The sequence below is a fragment of the Balaenoptera physalus genome (genome assembly GCF_965194825.1).
Source record: "Balaenoptera physalus genome assembly, chromosome: 11".
Taxonomy (NCBI): Eukaryota; Metazoa; Chordata; class Mammalia; order Artiodactyla; family Balaenopteridae; genus Balaenoptera; species Balaenoptera physalus.
The window spans coordinates 110445451-110465914 of NC_138896.1; the positions used below are offsets into that span (position 1 = coordinate 110445451).

General features: G+C 48.6%; 1 protein-coding gene across 5 annotated transcripts in view; it reads left to right on the forward strand.

The window, feature by feature from the left end:
* Positions 1 to 20464, forward strand: part of TXNRD3 (thioredoxin reductase 3) — a 41806-nt gene that overhangs the window by 21214 nt on the left and 128 nt on the right. For 2 of the 5 annotated variants that reach the window (XM_082413958.1, XM_082413959.1), the window contains 9 exons: positions 601 to 743; positions 1982 to 2097; positions 2856 to 3081; positions 3691 to 3783; positions 9354 to 9430; positions 10099 to 10255; positions 13285 to 13392; positions 17587 to 17682; positions 20116 to 20250. In XM_082413958.1, the coding sequence (XP_082270084.1) occupies positions 601 to 743; positions 1982 to 2097; positions 2856 to 3081; positions 3691 to 3783; positions 9354 to 9430; positions 10099 to 10255; positions 13285 to 13392; positions 17587 to 17682; positions 20116 to 20250 (1151 nt within the window). Of the gene's footprint in view, positions 1 to 600; positions 744 to 1981; positions 2098 to 2855; positions 3082 to 3690; positions 3784 to 9353; positions 9431 to 10098; positions 10256 to 11028; positions 12215 to 13284; positions 13442 to 17586; positions 17683 to 20115; positions 20251 to 20464 lie in introns of those variants that run through there. The other 3 variants (XR_014251039.1, XM_082413960.1, XR_014251038.1) reach the window with 3 other exon arrangements.

Here is a 20464-nt window from a genome sequence, read left to right on the forward strand (position 1 = left end):
CTGGAGGGGTCCGGGTCCAAATGTGACCAGAGGGTGAACCCCCGTTGGATGGGTTTGCCTTTGGGGACCTCCCCCAGCTTGACGGGAGCCCTGGGCTGGTGTCTCCTTGGGGACCAGCATCGGCAGATGCGATGAATCCAGGAAAGAAACCCCACCTAGAAGGTCCAGGGTGAGGAGGAATCTTCATTCCGTCAACCCCACCCCAGCTTCAACGGGAAGTGGGTGAACTCTGTCGTCTAAACGCAGGGCATTCACTGTCACAGCCCTGCTGGGGACCCGGGGGGAGTGGCCGGGGAGGTGTCCCGCACCTGTCCTGGGGGCGCTGCCGGTACCTCGAGACCCTGGGGCCTGGCTGCGAGAGGGCTGCCCCCCGCCCTCCTCCGTGGGCTTTCCTTTTTTCACAACTGTGCTTTGCGCGTCTTTTGTATTATAAAAGAGGAAGAAGTATAAGCCGTGACTGGCATGAAGAAGGTTCCAGTTGCTAATTATCTTCTGTTCACTTCTTGATTCTTGAAGCGATAGATAGGGTGGCTCGTGTGTTACATGTGACTTACCGGTGACAGTGCAGCCCCTTCACACCCCCTGGTGATTTCTCCTCAGTGAAGCACAACTGGGAGACCATGACCGAAGCCATTCAGAACCACATCGGCTCTCTGACCCGGGGCTACCGGCGGTCTCTGAGGGAGAAGGCGGTGGCCCACGTCAACTCCTGCGGGGAATTTGTTGAACACCATAAAATCAAGGTCTGTTGGGGCGTTTCGTCCCGTTCGTTGCTTTCCTTACTTCTGCCATGCCTGCCGTGAACCCAGACTCCGTGTTGCATGTTGAGGGCTGCAGCCGGTGTGCGTGTGCACAGCCGTGCACGTGTGTGCTTTCCCCAGTGTTCGTTGATTCCACGTCTAGCTAAAGTGGAGAAATGGCCTTTTAAAGAACTCTCAGTTTTAACTTATTTGCCTTTTGGTTTCATTGCCATCTTAAAAGAGGAAATGTTTAAACAGTTCAGAGTTCAAAATTCTAAAAAGATCAAAATTTTAGGAGTGCAATTCTTTTTTAAAATGAAACCTTAACTACAACTCCAGTACATATTATTCATAAAAGCACTAGTAAAAGTAGTATCAGAATTAGTGTATTTTATACATTTGTATTTGTAATATTTGTGTGTTGTAAGATCTGTACTTAAGGAGAATGAGACTGTTGTGATGATCACAAACATTGAACTGGAGCATGGGAGATGGTCCGCTGCCGTCCTCAGCACCTGCTCCACCTCTGTCCTCTGCTTTGGTGGCACAGTTCTCGATGGCCTGGACAGGACTTGAGGTCCTTTTGTGGTCACCTGCTGTCTCTAGAAAGGTGTCAGTGGTGTGTTGAGAGCTGAGAACCTCACGTGGCCACAGGAGACCGGGGTGGGAGCTCCAGTTGGTGGGCTTGTTTCTCAGGCCGTCACCTGCCTGCCTTCTCCCCGCCGCAGCCTGACTGTTCTGTTCAGGACCCTCCTCCAGGCTGCCCTCCCTCCGTCCCACTGTTTTTTAATCTTCTAATGAAAATGGATTTATGATTCGCTTGTGTAATTGAAAATAAACAAACAATGAGCAGCTTTGTGGATTCCGCAGAGCCTGGATTTCGGGACGGCGCACAAGGGTCTTCAGAGTTGGCGCCCTCTTTCCTTGTTCCTTCCCGGCACTGGCTGTTCCCCAGATGCCAGCTGCTCTCTGGCCTGCGCACTTGGCCGTGCTCTGTCCTCTCTCCAGTCACCCGCGCGGCCGCCCTGACTGGCCTTCCAGCTCCCCGCTGCCCCGCACCGCGGCCGTGGCGCCCAGGCTGTGAACACGCCTGTTTTCTGTGCAGGAGGTTATCCCAGTGCGTTACTATCTTTGCACGTGTGTTCCCGCTGACGGGAAGCTCCGTAGTAACTACTGCGTCCCGGGTGTCTGATATTCTGTGGTGTTTGATGAAAAGTGAAATTTGCTTTGCTCTTTTCAAGGCAACCAATGGAAAGGGACAGGAAACGTATTATACTGCAGCAAAATTTGTCATAGCAACAGGGGAAAGGCCGCGCTATTTGGGAATCCAAGGAGATAAAGAATACTGTATTACTAGGTAAGATTAACTAGGCCATCTAACTGTAAGTTGTAAATAGTATGTTTCTGTGTCTCCAGTTTATTTACTCCCTGTCTTATTTCACAAAAGATTTGAACTAATGACAAATAAAAGTACATACAATGCAAAGCTAAGTAGTTAACATAATGGAGCACAGAGACCGTAGGCTTGGTAAATAATAAGGTCACAGGTGCACACAGGTGTGTTACAGGTCTCCTGGTAGGTGCTCTGGGAACGGGTCTGGGATTTGGCTCTACAATTTCTAGAGCTCACAGGGAAGCAGTGACTACTTCACTGCTGTCGGGTTTCGTGTCTGTATGACAGTAATGAACTAGGTGACCAGGAGAAGCACAGCTGTCCTAATACTGGGATGTAATAGGAATTCTCATTGGACGGTTGTAGCAGGACATACGACCTTGACATATAAAGCTGGACGATGACTTTCACACTTTTTTGAGCAGGCGCACTTTAAGAAATACTTTTTTCACTGTGTGGTTGTTCAGGTGAACACACAACACACACACCAAGCAAAGCAGTGTTTCTTCTTATTACATGGAATGTGGTCTAATATCCTCCATTCCATTGTATTATTTACAAAATCTTGGCCTGTGACCCACTAGTTTGATTTCGAGACACTGGGCTGGACATCTCCCTCCGCAGTGGACACGCACTCCACAGGCTGTCTGTCCCCTTCAGCGCCTGTTCGTTCCGGCCCCGCGTGGCACCATCCCGCCTGGAAACCCCTTCTCTCTTTGCAGCGATGACCTCTTCTCTCTGCCCTACTGCCCGGGCGCGACCCTGGTGGTGGGCGCATCCCCCGCGGCGCTGGAGTGCGCAGGCTTCCTGGCCGGCCTGGGCCTGGAGGTCACGGTCATGGTGCGCTCGCAGCTGCTGCGGGGCTTCGACCAGGAGATGGCCGAGAAGGTGGGCTCCTCCATGCAGCAGCTCGGCGTCCGATTCCTGCGCAAGTTCGTGCCCGTGGAGGTGAGTCCCCAGCACCTGCCAGCCGTGGCTGTCGCCTCGCCCTCCCCGCTCCCGCGCTTCTCTGCTGCCCTCGTTAACTGTGCTTGCCAGGGACCCTGAAGATGGTGTTCCCGCCCCGGGTCTCGGCGCCTGGCCGCCCCTCCCCCTCCTCCCCTTCCCCCTCGCTGTCCCTCCCACGGCCGCATGTCTTGTCTCAGTGCTGAGGCCTCTGCTCAGGCATCCTGCCCAACTCCACACCCATTTATGCAGCTGCCTGCTGGGCGTCTCCACTTGAATTCCTCTCAAGCATTTTAAATTTAACAAGACGAAATAAAGCTCTTGATTTCCCCACCGAATGTACTCCCTGCTGTGTTTCCGGCCTGTCTCAGTGCTCGGGAAGTGGTCCCCTGGAACACGCCATCTGTTCAGTCAATGCCTGGAAAGCATCCCTCCGTGGCTCCCCTTCTGTTGTCTCCAACTAACCCACCCAGCAACTTGTCTCTCCCTCCACATTGTCCCTTGGGACGGCCCTCTTTTCTCTGTCCAAACACCTAAACGTACACACACCCTGTGGGCCACCTATTTTCTGTCACCTGTAGAGATAATCCTCGCACTGTTCCTCCTCGCCAGGTTCAGCAGTTGGAGAAGGGGTCACCCGGGAAGCTGAAGGTAGTGGCTCAATCTACGGAAGGAACAGAGATGATTGAGGGCCTTTACAACACGGTGAGTTTCTGTCGTGTGAGCGGTGGGCGGATGAACACGCTCGTAAGGTAGTGCAGATGAAACTTATGGGAAAATTATACCAGCATTAACTCTTTTCTTGATTCTTCCTGAGAGTCTGATACATATGGAAGGTGGTTGTGCTGTTGACATTTGATAGTTTTCAGTGGTACACGAAGCATACGATGGTAAAACATACGTGTGTGTGTGACTATGCAGAGAACAAAATCTGGAAGCAGGTGTACCTGACTGCTTCTAGTGCTTACTTCTGGGGAATTAGATGTCTTATACATTTCTGCATTTGAATATTTTTGCAATAAACATTGAATATATTTTATAATCAAAACAACAATAAAGATATTTTCAAAAACAAACAATGTAAAATCTCCAAACAGTGTGACTAGTCCATGGACTTTTGGGTGGCAACAATTCTAATTTAAACTGATGATATTTAGAGACCATTTCTTTTGTAAACTGTAGTTTATACCTTTAACATAAACTGTACACTTATGTTTTACACACTCTTATAATGTGATTCTTTTCAATTAAAAGTAGATAATGTGGAGAGGCTCACCAAAGCCAAAAATACGTAAAACAAAAACAAAAATAAAAATCAGCCTCTGTTCAGATTTTGATTAGGATTGCGGTGGATGCGTAACCAGTTGGACACACTGGACTTCTTTGCAGTATCCAGTCTCGCAGTCCATGAACATGGTATATCTGTCCTTTGACTTAAGCCATCTGTCATAGTTCCCAACAAAGTTAGTACATTTCTCTGTAGACATCAGGAAGGTCTTCTGTTAGATTTATTCCTAGGTACTTACGTATTTCTGTATAGTTACAAATGATGTTTTTTGAAAAAAATGTCATTGTCTTTCACTGTTTGTTGCTGATATATAGAAATGCTGCTGATTTGTGTGATTTGATTTAGTATTCAGTAAGCTTGCTAAAGTCATATTTGGTCATGTATCCTTAGATTATTTGGGGTCTTCTTTGTACATGTTCATAACAAGGGTTTTGCTTCCTCCTTTCAACTGTTTCCCTTTCCTCCTTTTTCTTGCACAAGGGCACCAGCCATGGCCTCCAGTGCAGTGTTAACAAGAAATGCAGAGCCAGGCGCTCCTGTCTGTTTTCAGGGTCAGAAGGAAGGCTTTCACTGTTTCATGGTTATAGAGTAAGGTTTTCCATAGGGTTTGGGTAGATATTCTTAATCACGCTAAAGAAATCATTTTCTATTTCTTGTTTGCTAAGTGGTTTCTTTTGTTATTTTGGTTTTGTTTGTTTGTTTGTTTTAAAAGTCAGGAGTGGATATTTAGCTGTAAGATTGTTTCTTTTGTAGCTGTTAATAATTTTTTTTTCTTTAATCTTTGTATTCCTGATAAACCCAACTTGGTAATGGTTCTTTTTATATATTGTTGGATTTGGTTATTTAGAATTTTTGCATCTATATTCAAGAATTGTATTGGCTTATAATTTTCCTGTCATGTACTGAACTTTTCAGATTTTGGTATCAAAGTTATTCTAGCTCATGAAAGAAGTTTGGAATATGTTCCTTCTTTTTCTGTTGTCTGGAAGCATTTAGTAATATTAGAATTAGTTCTTTGTATGTTTGATAGAATTCATTGATGCAACCACCAGGGCCTAGAATGTTCAATGAAGATACATTCAGTTTTCTTTAACAGTCAACGGACCTTTTAAAGCTTTCTACTTTTTTCTATATCAACTTTTGATTTGTTATATTTTCTCAGAATTAGTCTGTTTCATCTAAGTTATCAAATGTATTGGTATAAAGTTGTGCAAAATACCTAAAATTGTGAATTGTTTATTTTTGTAATGATGTATCATTTACATGTAGTGATATGCACAGTTCAATTGGCTTTGACAAGTGTACATGTTTCTGTAATGCACACTCCTTTGAGAGTAACAGAGCATTTCTGTGGAGTCGGAAAGCTGTCTTGCACCCCTTCCCAGTACCTTACCCCAAGCAACCCTGATCCGGTTCTGTCACCAGAGACCAGTTGTTCCTATTTAGATGTCACGACGTGGAGCCACGTGGTACGGGCTCCTCGGGGTCTGACTCGGGATCCATCCATGTGGCGTGTATCAGTGGCTGGCTCTTTTCACCATATGAATTGTCTGAATGTACCACAGGTCACTCACTTTCCTGTGGAGGGAAGCCAGGCTGTTTGCAGCTGGGTTCTTGTGACGAAAACTCTGTGAAGGTTCTTGCTTGAGGCCTTCTGTGGACACACACTTTCCTTTCTTGTGGGTAAATACCTAGCAGTGAAATTGCTTGGTCATTGGGGACTTCCTGTGTTTAACTTTTGGGGAAACTGCCAGACAGCTTCCAAATGATCGTCTCATTTTATATTTACACCAAGGATGCGTGAGTCGTGGTTGTTCTGTAGCCTCACCAACATCTGGGGTTGTCGACTTTTTTGTTTAAGCCACTCTAGTGCACGTGTAGTGGAATCTTGTTATAGGTTTAACTTGCATCTTCCTAGTGACTACAGTGATGTTTGGCAATTTCTCATGTGTTTTTTGGCCATTTAAATATTTTCCCTTATCAAGTGTCTGTTTGAGTCTTTGGCCTATTTTTGGTTGGGTTATTGAATTTTATTTGGAATTGCAGGAGTTCTGTGTGTGTTGTGGGTACATTCCTTTTTCAGATGTATGTGTGTGAATATTTCTTCCCATCTAGTTGCCCATTTAGTTTTTTATGGCATCTTTTGATGAGCAATAGTTTTAAATTTTTGCTGAAGTTCAATTTATCAAATTTTTGTTTTATGATTAAAGTTCTCTGTGTGCTCTACCCTGAGGTTGTGAAGATATTCTGCATTTTCTTCCTGAAGCTTTATAGCTTTATCTTTTATGTTTAAGCCTGTAATTCATCTTGAACTAATTTTTGTTTACAGTGTGAGGTAGGAATTGAGGTTCTTTTTCTTCCATGTTGATACCCAGAGCCACCTGTGAAAAGACTTCCCTTTGTCCATTGAATTGCTTTGGTGCCTTTGTAATCATGTGACATTTAACTGTGGGTCTGTTTCTATCCTCTCTGACTTGTTTTGGTCATTGAAGCTTTATAGTAAGTATTAGACCAGGGAGGGTAAGCTCTCTAACTTTGCATAGGGCCTTTCCATATGAAATTTTTTTATTGAAGTATAACTGATTTACAATGTTGTGTTTGTTTCAGGTGTACAGCAAAGTGATTCAGATATATATGTGTGTGTGTGTGTATATATATATATATATATATATATTCTTTTTCAGATTTTTTTCCAATTATAAGTAATACAATATACTGAATATAGTTCCCTGTGCTATACAGTAGGTCCTTGTTGATTATCTACTTTATACATAGTAGTGTGTACCTGTTAATCCCAAACTCCTAATTTATCCCTCCCCACCTTTTCCCCTTTGGTAACCATAAGTTTGTTTTCTATGTCTGTGAGTCTGCTTCTGTTTTGTGAATAAGTTCATTTGTATCATTTTTTTAGATTCCACATATAAGTGATATCATATGATACTTGTCTTTGTCTAACTTACTTCACTTAATATGATAATCTCTAGGTCCATCCATGTTTCCAATTTGTTAAAAAAAAAAAAATCCTGCTGGGATTTTGATTGAGATTGTATTGCTTATGTAGATGAATTTGGGAGAACTGACATCTTAACAACATTGATTTTTCCAGTACACGAACCTCATATATCTTTACATTTATTTGCGAGTTCTTTAGTTTCTCTCAGCAGCTTTTTGTCATTTTGCTCTAGAGGTCTTTCATGTATTTTGTTTAATTTATCTCTAAGTATTTCATATTTTTAAGCTACTGTAAATGGTATTTTAAATTTTTAATTTTCAGTGGTTAGTAGTTAGCACATAGAAATACAAATGATTTTTGTATATTGACCTCCTTAGGATTTGTTCTTCATAAAACACCAGTTTTGTTTCTTCTTTCCAGTCTGTGTGCTTTTATTTCTTTTTCTTGCCTTGTTACACTGATTAAGACATCCACAACAGTGTTGAATGGAAATTGTGAGAGTCCCCCATCTCAGCATTGAGGCCGTCTTTCATCACAGCTGGGATGTGAGCTCTCGGGTTTTTGCAGATGCCTTTTATCAGGCTGGGGAAGTGTTCTTTTATTCTGAGTGTGCTGAGGATTTTATTAAAATCCTCAAAGGGTGTTCAGTTTTGTCAGATGCTGTCCCCACATCTATTGGGATGATTAAGTTGTTTTCTCCTTTATTCTGTTAATATGGTGAATTACACTGATTGATTTTTGTATGTTAAACCAGATTTGTATTTTTGGGACAAAGCCCACTTTTTTTATGTTGCTCTATTTTACTTGCTGACATCTGTTAAGGATTTTGCATCTATGTTCATGAGGAGTGCTGGCTTCTAATTTTCTTTTCTTTTCCTGCCCTTGTTTGATTCTGTGTCAGATGATTGTGCCGGCCTTCTACAAAGGACTTGGGACGTGGTCCCTCTTCTGTGTCCCGGAGAGTTTGTGTATCATTAATGTTATTTCTTTTTTAAAAAAAAATTATTTATTTATTTTATTTATTTTTGGCTGCACTGGGTCTTTGTTGCTGCTTGTGGGCTTTCTCTAGTTGTGGTGAGCAGAGGCTACTCTTCATTGTGGTGTGCGGGCTTCCCATTGTGGTGGCTTCTTGTTGCAGAGCACGGGTTCCAGGCGCGCAGGCTTCGGTAGTTGTGTCACGTGGGCTCAGTAGTTGTGGCTCGTGGACTCTAGAGCTCAGGTTCAGTAGTTGTGGCACACGGGCTCAGTTGCTCTGTGGCATGTGGGATCTTCCTGAACCAGGGCTTGAACCCGTGTCCCCTGCATTGGCAGGCGGATTCTCAACCACTGCGCCACCAGGGAAGTCCTTAGTGTTATTTCTTAAGTGTTCCATAGACTCTACCGATGAAGTCACCTGGGTCTGGAGTTAATTTATGGAAGTTTATACATTGTGGATTCAGTTTCTGTAATGAGTATAGAGTTCCTTAGTCTGCTAGGGCTGCCATAACAAAGTGCCACTAGATGGGGTTTCTCTCGGCTCTGGAGACCAGACCCCTGAGATCAAAGTGTGAGTAGACTGGTCTCCTCTGAGGCCTGTCTCCTGGGCGTGTAGACGGCCGCCTTCTCCGTGTGTCCTCACGTGATCACCCCTCAGTTTGTGTTGTGTGTGTCTCAAAAACCTCTTCTTATGTAAGGACACAAGTCAGACTGGGTTTAGGCCACCCTAATGGCCTTGTTTTACCTTAATCACCTCTGCAAAGGCCCCATCTCCAAATACAGTCGCATTCTGAGGTTCTGGGGGTTAGGGCTGCAACATGAATTTGGGGAAGGGGCACAATGCAGCCCATGACGTAGGGTTATTCAGACTTGTATGGGTGCAAGTTTGGTAAATTCTGTCTTTCAAGGAATCTATTTTGTCTAAACTGTCAAATTTATTGGCATAGGGTGTTCATAATAGTCTGTTAGTATCCTTTTAATGTCTGAAGGATCCATAGTGATGTTGCCTCTGTCATTCCTGATATTGATCATTTGTTTTTGCTCTCTCTCTAAATGTAGGTTTTGTTAGCAATTGGTCGTGACTCCTGTACGAAGAAAATCGGGCTGGAGAAGATTGGTGTCAAAGTCAATGAGAAGTGAGTCCCGGGCGTCACCACCCAGCGCTGCACAGGGCAAGACCCAGCGCTGCACGGGGCAAGACCCAGCGCTGCACGGGGCAAGACCCTGCGCTGCACGGGGCAAGACCCTGCGCTGCACGGGGCAAGACCCAGCACTGCACAGGGCACGGCATTTCTACACATCACCTCCTGGAGACTCTTATCTAATTACTAACATGCAAAGTTTCGATGCTTTAAATTTACTTTATAAGTACTGTGCCAGCTCTGTATTATCAATTTTTTCATTAATCAGTTGATAACTCTTCATGTTTTCCTTAAATATCTCATGCATTAAACAGTTATTTTAAAAAAATTGTGGGAATGTATCCACCTACTTTCTGTGATTTAGAATGAATTTGTATGTCCTTGATCAGGCAGAGAGAAAAATTTCAAAGCTATGGGTTTGACTCTGGGGGAATCTAGAGATACTTTGGCACCCAGAAAGTGGGCCTGGTTTTCCACCCAGAAGGGTGTTTCTTCAGGAGCCGCAGGTGCCCCAGTTGTTTGAGCCCGCAGACACTTGATGACAGAGTTGCCTGAGCGCTTAGCGGGGTCTTTCTCTCTGAATCCGTCTTTTCCTGGACAGGCGTTCGTGTCCAGCAGTGCAGCGTCGGTCGTAATATCTTTTTTCTTTCCAAACGTAACAGGACTGGCAAAATCCCAGTGAACGACGTGGAGCAGAGCAGCGTGCCCTACGTCTACGCCGTCGGGGACGTCGTGGAGGGTAAGCCTGAGCTCACGCCCGTCGCCGTGCAGGCGGGCAAGCTGCTGGCTCGAAGGCTTTTTGGGGGCCGTTTAGAAAAGGTAAGTTTCTTACTGCTGTTTCTGAGATAATGTCTAAATCAAACTTATGATTTGAGGACCATCAGTACAGGTGGCACCATGTGCCTGTGTTGCTGGAGAAGCCTCCCCCTAAACCATTTGCAGTTCCGTACCATTTACTGATGGTTTTAAATAAATATCTTAGGAGTATCTTAACGTGCAAGCCATTGTACTGGGTGACATTCCCGGGGTTGGGGGGGGCGCCCAGGCAGGGACGCCTTGTCTTCTGACTGGAGGGGTCAGGAAACGCGTCCCGGGTGGCAGGGCCCTGCGGCCTGGGGCGGAAGGGGCCGGCCTCTGCGCCTGCTCAGCCTGTGGGCCTGGTCTAGCCACCCCGCTTCTCCGGGCTCCGGGCTCTGCTTCAGCCGATGCACGGCTGACGGCGCATCCAGCGCTCCCTGCAGTCTCCCCGCCTCCCGCAGTCTCTGGTCACAGACGAGCCTCTTGCTCTGCGGGCTGTGTCTGCCGGGGCCGAGGGTGGTCTCGGGAGCCCCCAGCCCCGGGCGTCAGGAGAGCAGGGACCCGTGCGCGGCTGGCAGATGAGGGCGGCGGGGGAGGTGGCCAGGCCGCATCGGTGGTGGGGGGGTGGCTCAGGGGGCCCGCTGTGCTGCCCCAGCCTCAGTGCAGAGAGAGGCCTGGCGTGTGCCAGCAGAGCAGGGGGTCCCACAGCTGGGAAGGAAGAGTCTGGGAGGTAATCTGGTGCCAGATCATCAAAAATCTGGGAGGCCGCAATAAGGAACCTTTATGTCCCCCAGCGTTTTATTCAGAAAGGTGTTAAACTGCAGAAAGATTAGTAACAATCACCCGTATGGACCTCCCGCCCGGACCGTTCAGGTGTTAATGCCGTGCCATTCACTACCCCCCCACTCCCGCCCGCCCGCATTTCCGAGCATGTGGATATTCAACACAAAGACTGTTTTGCTGAGCTTCTGGAAGTGAGTGGCAGGCGCTCTGCCCCTAAAAAGCGCTTCCAGCCAGCGTCTCTAGGAACAAGGGTGCTGCCCTCCATGACCACAGCTCCACCTCCGTGCTGAGGACGTGAGCAAAGCGCGTCACCCGTGGGCACACGTGCGCACCGCCCAGCTCATCTGGCTTTTCAAGCTCTTAGGTCTCTTTTAATCCGCCAGAGCCCCTGCCTCTATTTACCCGTTTCTTTGCTTTATTTCTCATGACGGGTTTCTTGACGGATCCAGGCTACTCTTCTTGCAGAGCGTCTCACGTCCTGGTTTCTCTGATGCTTTGCATGAGCAGGTTCAGGTGGAATGTTTGGGGCCCGGCTTCTTCCTAAGGAACTCCCTGTGGTGTGTTTCACCACCAGGTGCCCAGCGAGGTCGTGTGTGCAGACCTCGTGGGCACACGGAGGCGTGGGTGGGTGCAGGGTGACTGGGGCCGCGGCCCTGCTGGCCTCGGCGGGGGCAGGGGTGCGAACGGATGGGGAGCTGTCCCCTCCCCAGGGCACGAGCACTGGGCTGTAGGAAGCACAGCAGTTGCCTGAGGTCCTGAGAAGCGGATCCCAGGGGCCGTGGGCAGAGAGGTGAGAAGACAGGGCAGCGTGTGTGCAGAGGGAGGTCAGAGGACCAGGGCGGAAGGGAAGGCTGCAGGTGGGGTGAGGCGCGGCCCAGCTCAGGTGCAGGTCGGAGTTCAAGATGTGGGGCGTGCTTTAGGTGAAAGGGGAAGCTGGGGAGTTTCCTGTTGGTTTTCCTCAGTTGATACGGAGCAGGAGAAAAGCACCTGCTGAGAATGAGGCGTCCCCTGTAAGCCGTGGGAGGCAGGGTTGATGGCCAGATCGATGAGCATCCGAGGACCTAGGAGGGTCAGGCACTGCTGCATACAGCCGTCTGCGCTTCTGTGCGCTTCTGTAGCCACGCTGGAAAAAAGAGAACAAATGCTTGGCTGGTCTGTGATTGGCGGGTTGTGGAACACGACGTGTCGGGGCCTAAGGTGAGGGTCAGGCTGGCGCGCGGTGCCCACGTCGTCCACCGCGTGCAGGGACGCCCGGGGGTGTGTGACTGGCTTTCCTCTCGGGCCGCAGAGCAGCGCCTCGCTCAGGCCGTCACGTCGACGGGGCTTCTCGTGACGATCCCACGGTAACCTGCAGGGAGAACCAGGCTGGGGTGGGGCTGGGCTCCAGGCTGCTCTGGGCCCCGAAAGGGGGTGGTTCCTGTTTGGCTCCCACTCTGGCTGAGCATTTCTTCCTGTCCAGCCACCACCCAGGGGCTTCACCCCTGGGGGCCTCTCCCTTCGCCTCTTGTTCATATCCTACAAAGGGAAGAATTTGACGGACGGAGCTCCCCTTTTCCTCATGCAGTGCGGGCAGCCGGTCGCTCCCTTTGGGTTGGAGTCTCCCCTGAGCTAGTCACCTGTGAGCTGTTGGCGGGGTGGGGGAAGTCGTGCGGTGGGCACCGCTGCCCTTGAGGAGCTGTGGGCGGGCAGCACAGTGGCCTTCCTCTCTGGCTCTGCCCGCCCCCTTTCTCGGCCCCACACACGCTTTCTCTCTGCGCTGTCACAGTCTCCAGACAGGCGTGCGCCTGTGCACACACTCGCGCCCCGGGATGCAGGGCTGCTGGGGACGGCGTGTGGGGCTCAGCGTCTGCAGCCTTCCCGTGATGTCCTCCTGTGCTCTGTCCCAGGCTGATAAGGGCCCTGAAGGGTCCCGTCCCCGGGTCCCGCGGTGTGGCGGCCCTCCATGCGCATGGCCGTCTCCCCGGGGCGGGCTGGTCCGCTCACTCTGCCCTGCGCGGCTGAGCGGCTTCTCCGCTCATCCCTGCAGGGGCGCGCTCATGTGCACGGCTGCGGTGGCCCAGGTCCCAGTGCAATGGCAGTGCGTGGCCCCTGCCCTGGAGTCGGGGCGCGCCCGTCTGCTCAGGGACTCAGTTCCCTGAAACGGTGGCAGTGAGGGTCACCTGCACGGGACCGTGCTTGTTGATCTTCCTTTTACAAATGTGCGTCGTATGGATTTTCACTGTGAAAAGTCCCACAAAGTAAAAGACCGTGACTGGTTTGTCTTGCAGTGTGACTATATTAATGCCCCCACCGTGGTGTTCACGCCCCTGGAGTATGGCTGCTGCGGGTACGCGGAGGAGAAGGCCGTGGAAGTGTACCGGAAGGAGAATCTGGAAGTAAGGTGGTGTGACTGTGGCATGTTCAGACATTCTCTTTTAATCCACGGTTTGTCCTTAGTCACTTTTTGTTTTGTAGTTTTGCGAGTTACTGTAATGGTTGTATTGTAGGAAATTGTATTCCTACTTCAGGAAAATTGGAAATTAAATCATGTAAACCCTGTCTGTAGCAACCTGTAATAATTACACAGCTGGGGAAAGAAGGACATATGCTGTGTGCATCAGGGCTCCGAGCTACAGCAACAGGCGTCTGCCTGAGGAAGCTTATGGGAGGGTTGCCGTGCGACCTTCGACCTTCGGGGGCGCGGGAGTGTCCGAGGCCTTGGGGAGGGGCGGGAACCAGGAGCTGGGAGGCGTGGCAGCTCCTCCTCTTCCTGGTGGGAGTTTGTGCGCGTGCGCGGGCAGTGCTGACCCTGTAGGAACAGAAATGCACGTAGCCGGAGAATGTGGCCCTTCCCTGCTCCGAGTTCACCCGTAGTTCTGGTCTTTGGAGGAACTGACTGACTCACTGTTTCTCGTCTCAATTACAAATTATGAGGGACGTTCGCTGGTCCGGGCTGGATCTGCTGTCCACCCCCTCCCGCTTGGCGTGACGGGAGCCGGACTCAGGCAGGACCTGGTCCGGGACCCTCCGCCACCCGCGGGCTCAGGGGAGGGGTAGGTCCGGGGCTGTCGGCCTGCTGGGGCTGCGGGCTCCTCAGACGCCCCGAAGGTGCTCTCACCCCCCCTCCACCCCTGCCCGTCTGGTCACAACTGCCTCGTAAGCGGGTGGTTCAGGTGGCTTCTCCCTGCACCTCCTCCCCACGCAGGAGGGGTGGGGAGGTGAGAAGGGTCAGAGGTTGAGGACTGCTCGCCGTTTGAAGCAGGTGAGTTGAAGTCGCAGGGCCCCCCCTCCCGGTTACGGGGCGTCCTCTGAAGCACAGCACCGAGGCTCCCGCGCTGAATGGCCGAATGACTTCCTGAGACGCTCCTTTATGTTTCCGGGGTGGGGGACCAGAATGATGACAGATGGTGCGATTTTAGGTGGTGTTCCCAATGAGAAATTTCCATTTTAGAGGACATTATTTGATCAGTGTTTATAATTCACTTCTGGTAATAATGAACCACCCATTTGCAGTGGTGAACTTTTACTTAGGTCTTGGAAAAGTGATGGTAACAATTACGGATTTAACACTTAGTTCTAAAACTTTCTGAAATCAATGAGAAATTAAGCTCGGCAGGCACATGAGAGGAAGGATGCAGGAGGCTGTACCCCAGATAAAGGGATGTCTCTGTAGGAAGGGTTCCCAGGTTTGTGGGGTTACTTTAAGGTCTCTTTCCTAAGGCTCACTGCAGATCAACTCACCTAGTCTGTACATTTATTTATTGCATTTTACAGGACTGAAAATTTGATCTATTAGTATTTTTTTAATATTCCAACTATAAAGAGGAATGAGGAAGCCTCTCATAAATACACATATAATTTTTTTTAAATGAGGAAATTCAGGTGAAAAGAAGATGAGGGTAGAAACAATAAGACGGCGTAAGAAGAAAGATTAATTTGTTCACAAAACTCATGCCATAAAGTCCGGTGGACTTTCATCTCTCTGATAATGAACTTGTATGCAAAGTATCTAAAGAACTCTTACAACTCAACAATAAAAAAACCCCAAATAACCCAATCTTTTAAAGGGCAAAGAATCTGAATAGATATTTCTCCAAAGAACATACACAAATGGCCAATAAGCACATGAAAAAGTTCTCAGTATCATTAATCACCAGGGAAACGTACATCCAGACCTTAGTGAGACACCACAGGGATGGTTTGTAAAAATGGTCACCATTTCTGTGGGTTGTCTTCTCACCTTCTTGATGGTGCCCTTTGAAGCACGAAAATCTTTCATTCTGATGAAGTCCAATATGTCTTTTTTGTTTTCTGTTGCCGGCCACATGTACTTTTGATGTCACTTCTGATAAATCAGTGCCTAATCCAAAGTCGTGAAGATTGATGCCTATGTTTTTTCTTCTAAGAGTTTTACAGTTTTCAGCTCTTACATCTGGGTCTGTGCTCCATTCTGAGTTATTTTTTGTACACGTGTGAGGTAGGGGTCCGACTTCATTCTTTTGCGTGTGGATGCCCGTTTCTCTGTGAACAGCTTCTACCTAGTAAAGGAAACACCGTCAATGATCTAGCTACAAATTTGAGTATAATTGGGAGGGTGGGGAGGAGAGTGCAGGAGCCGGGGAAGAACGAATTAAATCCTCCTCCTCAATAGGGTGAGCAGTAAGTAAAGCCGAGCATAGGGAAGTCGGGTAAGTGCAGCGTAAGCGTGCTGTGTAGAAGCACGGGGGCGATTGACCGCGCGCAGGAGGTGCAGGTGGTTGTGCTGACTGACTGAAGAGGGCACCGGGGCGGCCCACATGGCTGGGTTCATGACAGAGCTTTGAAAATCTGCAGTTAGTGTGTATAATTTGATTAAAAAATTAAAACTTTTAAAAAAGACAATCATAGGGAGATTTTGTTTGTTTGTTTGTTTTGGCCTTGCCGCGCAGCGTGGGGGATCTCAGTTCCCCGACCAGGGATCGAATCTGCACCCTCAGCAGTGAAAGCACCCAGTCCTAAGCACTGGACCGCCAGGGAATTCCCAAGCGTGATTCTGAATAAGGAGAGTACTCAGGGGAGACCAGTCCTGTCAGAGACTGAAATGTATCCTGTAACTACAGTAATTAGACTTGTGCCGGAGTGGCACACAGGTGGACAGAAAGATTAGTGGGACAGAATTTGGAACCCAGATTGATTCAAGCGCTTAGAAGAATTAACGTGTGGTAAAGGTGGTATTTTAAATCTGTGGGAAAGGACGTTCATTTAAGGGTGCTGGAGTCTAAGGGGACAGCATTCAGGAAAAATATGAAGTTGGGTCCACACTTCACACCCACTTGGAACCAGAAGGATCAGAAACTTAAAGTAAAATCTTGCAAGTACCAGGAGGAAAAACACACCTCACACACACGAGGAAAGGAGCGGGAGGGGTGTGGGAAGAGGGGTCGGTGCAGGGGCTCAGGGCGCATCAAAGCCAGGAGCTTGCAGTTTCAGAAGTCCTGTTTAAAACCTTGGAGTTTGCGCCATTTCTTTTCTTAACCTTAGGGGTGTATTTTAGGAATACTATCTTGAGATGAAGAAGCATTTATCTTCTGTTCCTAATAGCCACAGAGATTGACAAGTTTGTATTAAAATATGAGGAAGAGTTTATTTCTCTTCTGTTAAATAGACATTAAATCTAATGTTTCATGTTAAATCTAATGTTTTTTGTTACAAGTAGCTGTGGACTATGGTGTGTTTTAAATAAAAATGTCATTTTAACTACGTACGCATTAACCACTGATGCTTCCTTAACTTTTAAAATGGTTATTTCTGGGCAGTGGGATTTTTTTCCCGCTTTCTTTGTAATTCTCTGCACTGTGTTATTCTTTTAATAACCTTGTATCATTGTTATAAAAACAATAAAGACTGTATTCCAACTGTAAAACACATCATCCTGTTAAAGAACAAAGAACCAGTACTTCAATCCCTCCGCTGCAGGGGATAGTTGAGAGCACATTCTCATCGTGGCAGCGCACAGAGATCCACCGCCTTCTGTGTGGGTGATGAGGCAGAGGACCACCGGGACGCGTAGCCGCCCCGAGGGGATGAGGGGACGGGCGGTGTGTGGGCCGCCCCTGAGGCCTGAGCGGGTTGGGAGCCTTCGAGGTACCCTGGGCTCTGGGGGAGGGGGGCCTTCAGGTGGCGGGGGCAGTGTTCCTCGTACCGCGGGTGGCTGGACTGTCTTGTGGCTTCTGCTTCTCCTAGATTTGGTTTGAATATGAGCCTCACAGGAGGCGTGTGAACTGATGGAGGGCAGGACCTAAGGCTTTCTTTACTGTCTCAGCCCCACAGGGCCTGGAGCGTTGGCTGCTTGGCGAGTAGCCCTCTAGGTGCTTGAGAACCGAAGTTAGTTAATCGGAGATGTTTTGGGACTAACGGCAGAGCAAAGCAAATGTCACACACTCTGCAGCTGGCAGTTAGGAGCTTGCCCAGATGCTCCCATCAGATTCATAAGCTGGGATCATGCAAGTTTAAATTTCTGAGAGCTGGTGCAGAAATTGTCATCTTTGTATAATAAGGAGCCTGTCAAGGAGCGGTCTCCATGGACACTGACCTTGGCCTCTGTCTTGCAGGTCTACCACACTTTGTTCTGGCCTCTCGAGTGGACAGTGGCCCGCAGAGACAGCAACACCTGTTATGCAAAGATCATCTGCAGTAAATTCGACAATGTACGTCATACGGTTGGAAGCAGGAATGCTCTTATTTTAAAACAAAGCCTTTATTCTAGTATTTGGGTTTTTATAATCTCTTTAAAGATAGCTCTAAGGGCCAGGTGGAAATCCTTGAAACTGTTACCCAGGCACTGTGTTTGCAGAGTGACAGTTGGGCAGTGACTTACCTTTTCAAAATCATCAGAATGTGTCACTCCAGAGCTGTCTAACTTGGCAGTTTAGAAGTACAGGATCTGTGAAAATTTGGGTCATCAGTGATGACATGTAAGGCGTATGTTTGTGTACATTTGGAAATACAGGCATACCTCGAAGGTACTGTGGTTAGGTTCCAGACCACTGCAATAAATCGAGTTTTGCAGTAACGTGAGCCACAAAATTCTTTGGTTTCCCAGTGCTTATAAAGGTTATGTTTACACTATACGGTAGTGTATTATGTGTGCAATCGCATTATGTCTAAAAAGACAATGTACGACCTTAACTTAAAAATACGCTAAAAAACCCTGACCATCCCCTGAGCCTCAGCCAGCTGTAGCCCTTCTGCTGGTGCAGGGTCTCGCCTCCAGTGCTGGCGGCCGCTGACCGGTCAGGATGGAGGCGGCTGCGGCCATTTCTGAGAACAAAGCCTCCATGAAGTTCGCCGCACTGATGGACTCTTCCTTTCATGAGTGATTTCCCTGGAGCAGCAATGCTCTTTGGCAGCGATTTATCCACAGAACTTCCTTCAAAACTGCAGTCAATCCTCTCAAACCCTGCAGCGCCTTTATCAACGAAGTTTGTGTCGTATCCTAAGGCCTTTGCTGTCGTTTCAACTCTCTTCACAGCCCCTTCACCAGCAGTAGATTCCGTGTTAGGAAACCACTCTCTCTGCTCATCCATAAGAAGCAGCCCCTCATCCGTTCACGTTTCATCACAAGATGGCAGCAGTTCAGTCCCACCTTCAGCCTCCACTTCTAGCTCTAGTTCCCCTGCCGTTTCCACCACGTCTGCAGTCCTTCCTCCACGAAGTCTCGAACCCCTCAAAGTCATCCAGGAGGGCTGGAATCAGCTTCTTCCAAACTCCTCTTAGTTTTGATATGTTGACCTCTTCCCATGAATCACAAATGTTCTTTTTTTTTAAATTTTTATTGGCCGCGCCATGCGCGCGAGGCACGTGGGATCCTAGTTCCCCGACCAGCGAACCCGCGCCCCCTGCACGGGAAGCACGCAGTCTTAACCACCGGACCGCCAGGGAAGTCCCGCAAATGTTCTTAACGGCATCTAGAATGGTGAATCTTTTCCAGAAGGTTTTCAATTTACTTTGCCCAAATCCATCAGAAGAATCACTGTCTATGGCAGCTACAACCTAACAAAGTGTATTTCTTAAATAATAAGACTTGAAAGTCAAAATTACTTCTTGATCTATGGGCTGTAGAAAGGATGTTGTGTTGTCAGGCATGAAAACAACATTAATCCCATTGTCCATCTCCATCAGAGCTCTTGGGTGACCAGGTGCGTTGTCAGTGAGCAGTAACCTACTGCCCCTTTCTTTTACTTTTGTCCAAATTTCCGTTTCTGGAGTGTCACCCCACCACTCACTGTCTTCCTGGAGCTATGCTGAAAATCACGAACAGGCTTCCATCTCTCAGAAGCTCCTCACTTGCATTAATAAGTGGTTTCCCCCTCTCTGGGCCGCTCCTTCTCCCACTTTGCTGCACGTGCACCCCTCAGAGGTTCCCGTCCACGGGCCCCTGGGAGCGCAGCTCACGGGGCATCCGTTTGCCCGCCTGCTGCGGGTGTCCGGAGAGTGGGGGGCACAGACTCCTGCCGCTTGTCATGCTCTCTGTCTTCACCCTGTGCACTTTAACCCTGAAGCTCTGGATGAAGAAAGTGATGAGAAAACATGGACAGAGGAAGCCTGAGTGCTGGGAGTGCACGGGGACGAGCCCGCGTCCCCCGGGCCTGCATGCGCGCAGGGACGAGAGCCGCGCGTCCTTGCGGCTCGCGGTCCCTGGGGTGGGGAGCAGGGGCCGCCGGCCACTCCTCGGTGTCTGCTGAGCCGCCTCGGAGCCTGGCAGCCTGCATCCTGGGCTGGGAGTAGCGCCTGCTGCCTCGGAACTTAGACTTATTCCAGCCTTGGCTGTTAGTTGGGATTTGTCATGTTGTCGTTTAGTGCTATCTCAGTGTAATGCAGAAATGTCCATCATACTAACAGACTCCTTCGTGCAGCAGGTTAATTGTTCATTCCGGTAAATCTGAGTGCATGTTAACGCAGGATGTGCATTTACTGGCTCACCTAACAGATTCTCGCAGGGCACGGTTTCATGGTGGTGTTCTCTGCTCAGTTCAGTGTTAGAAGTGCTTTTCTGTGGGAGTTGCTGTCAGTTTCAATGGTGAACTTGGGATGACGAGATTCCTATTCAGATCCTTAACCTACTGGCTTCCCTTTGGAAGGATCGGGTGATAGGATTTCACGTCCTTGGACCGAAGGCCGGTGAGATCACCCAAGGATTCGCAGCCGCCATGAAGTGTGGGCTCACAAAGCAGCTGCTGGACGACACCATTGGGATCCACCCCACGTGTGCAGAGGTACGGACACGGGAACTTGTAGACGTGGACTCGGTTGGTGTGGTTTGGAAAACTGTGATAAAGCATGTTGTCAATAGACAAATTTTATGTTAATAACTGCTTTGTATGCCTTAAAGGATGATGTCGATGTTGTATTCAGGACGTGATTTCTTGCAGCAGAGCTAAAGTACCGACAGCTAAGTGTGAATTCGTGTTGTTTCCTTCCCGTGGGCAG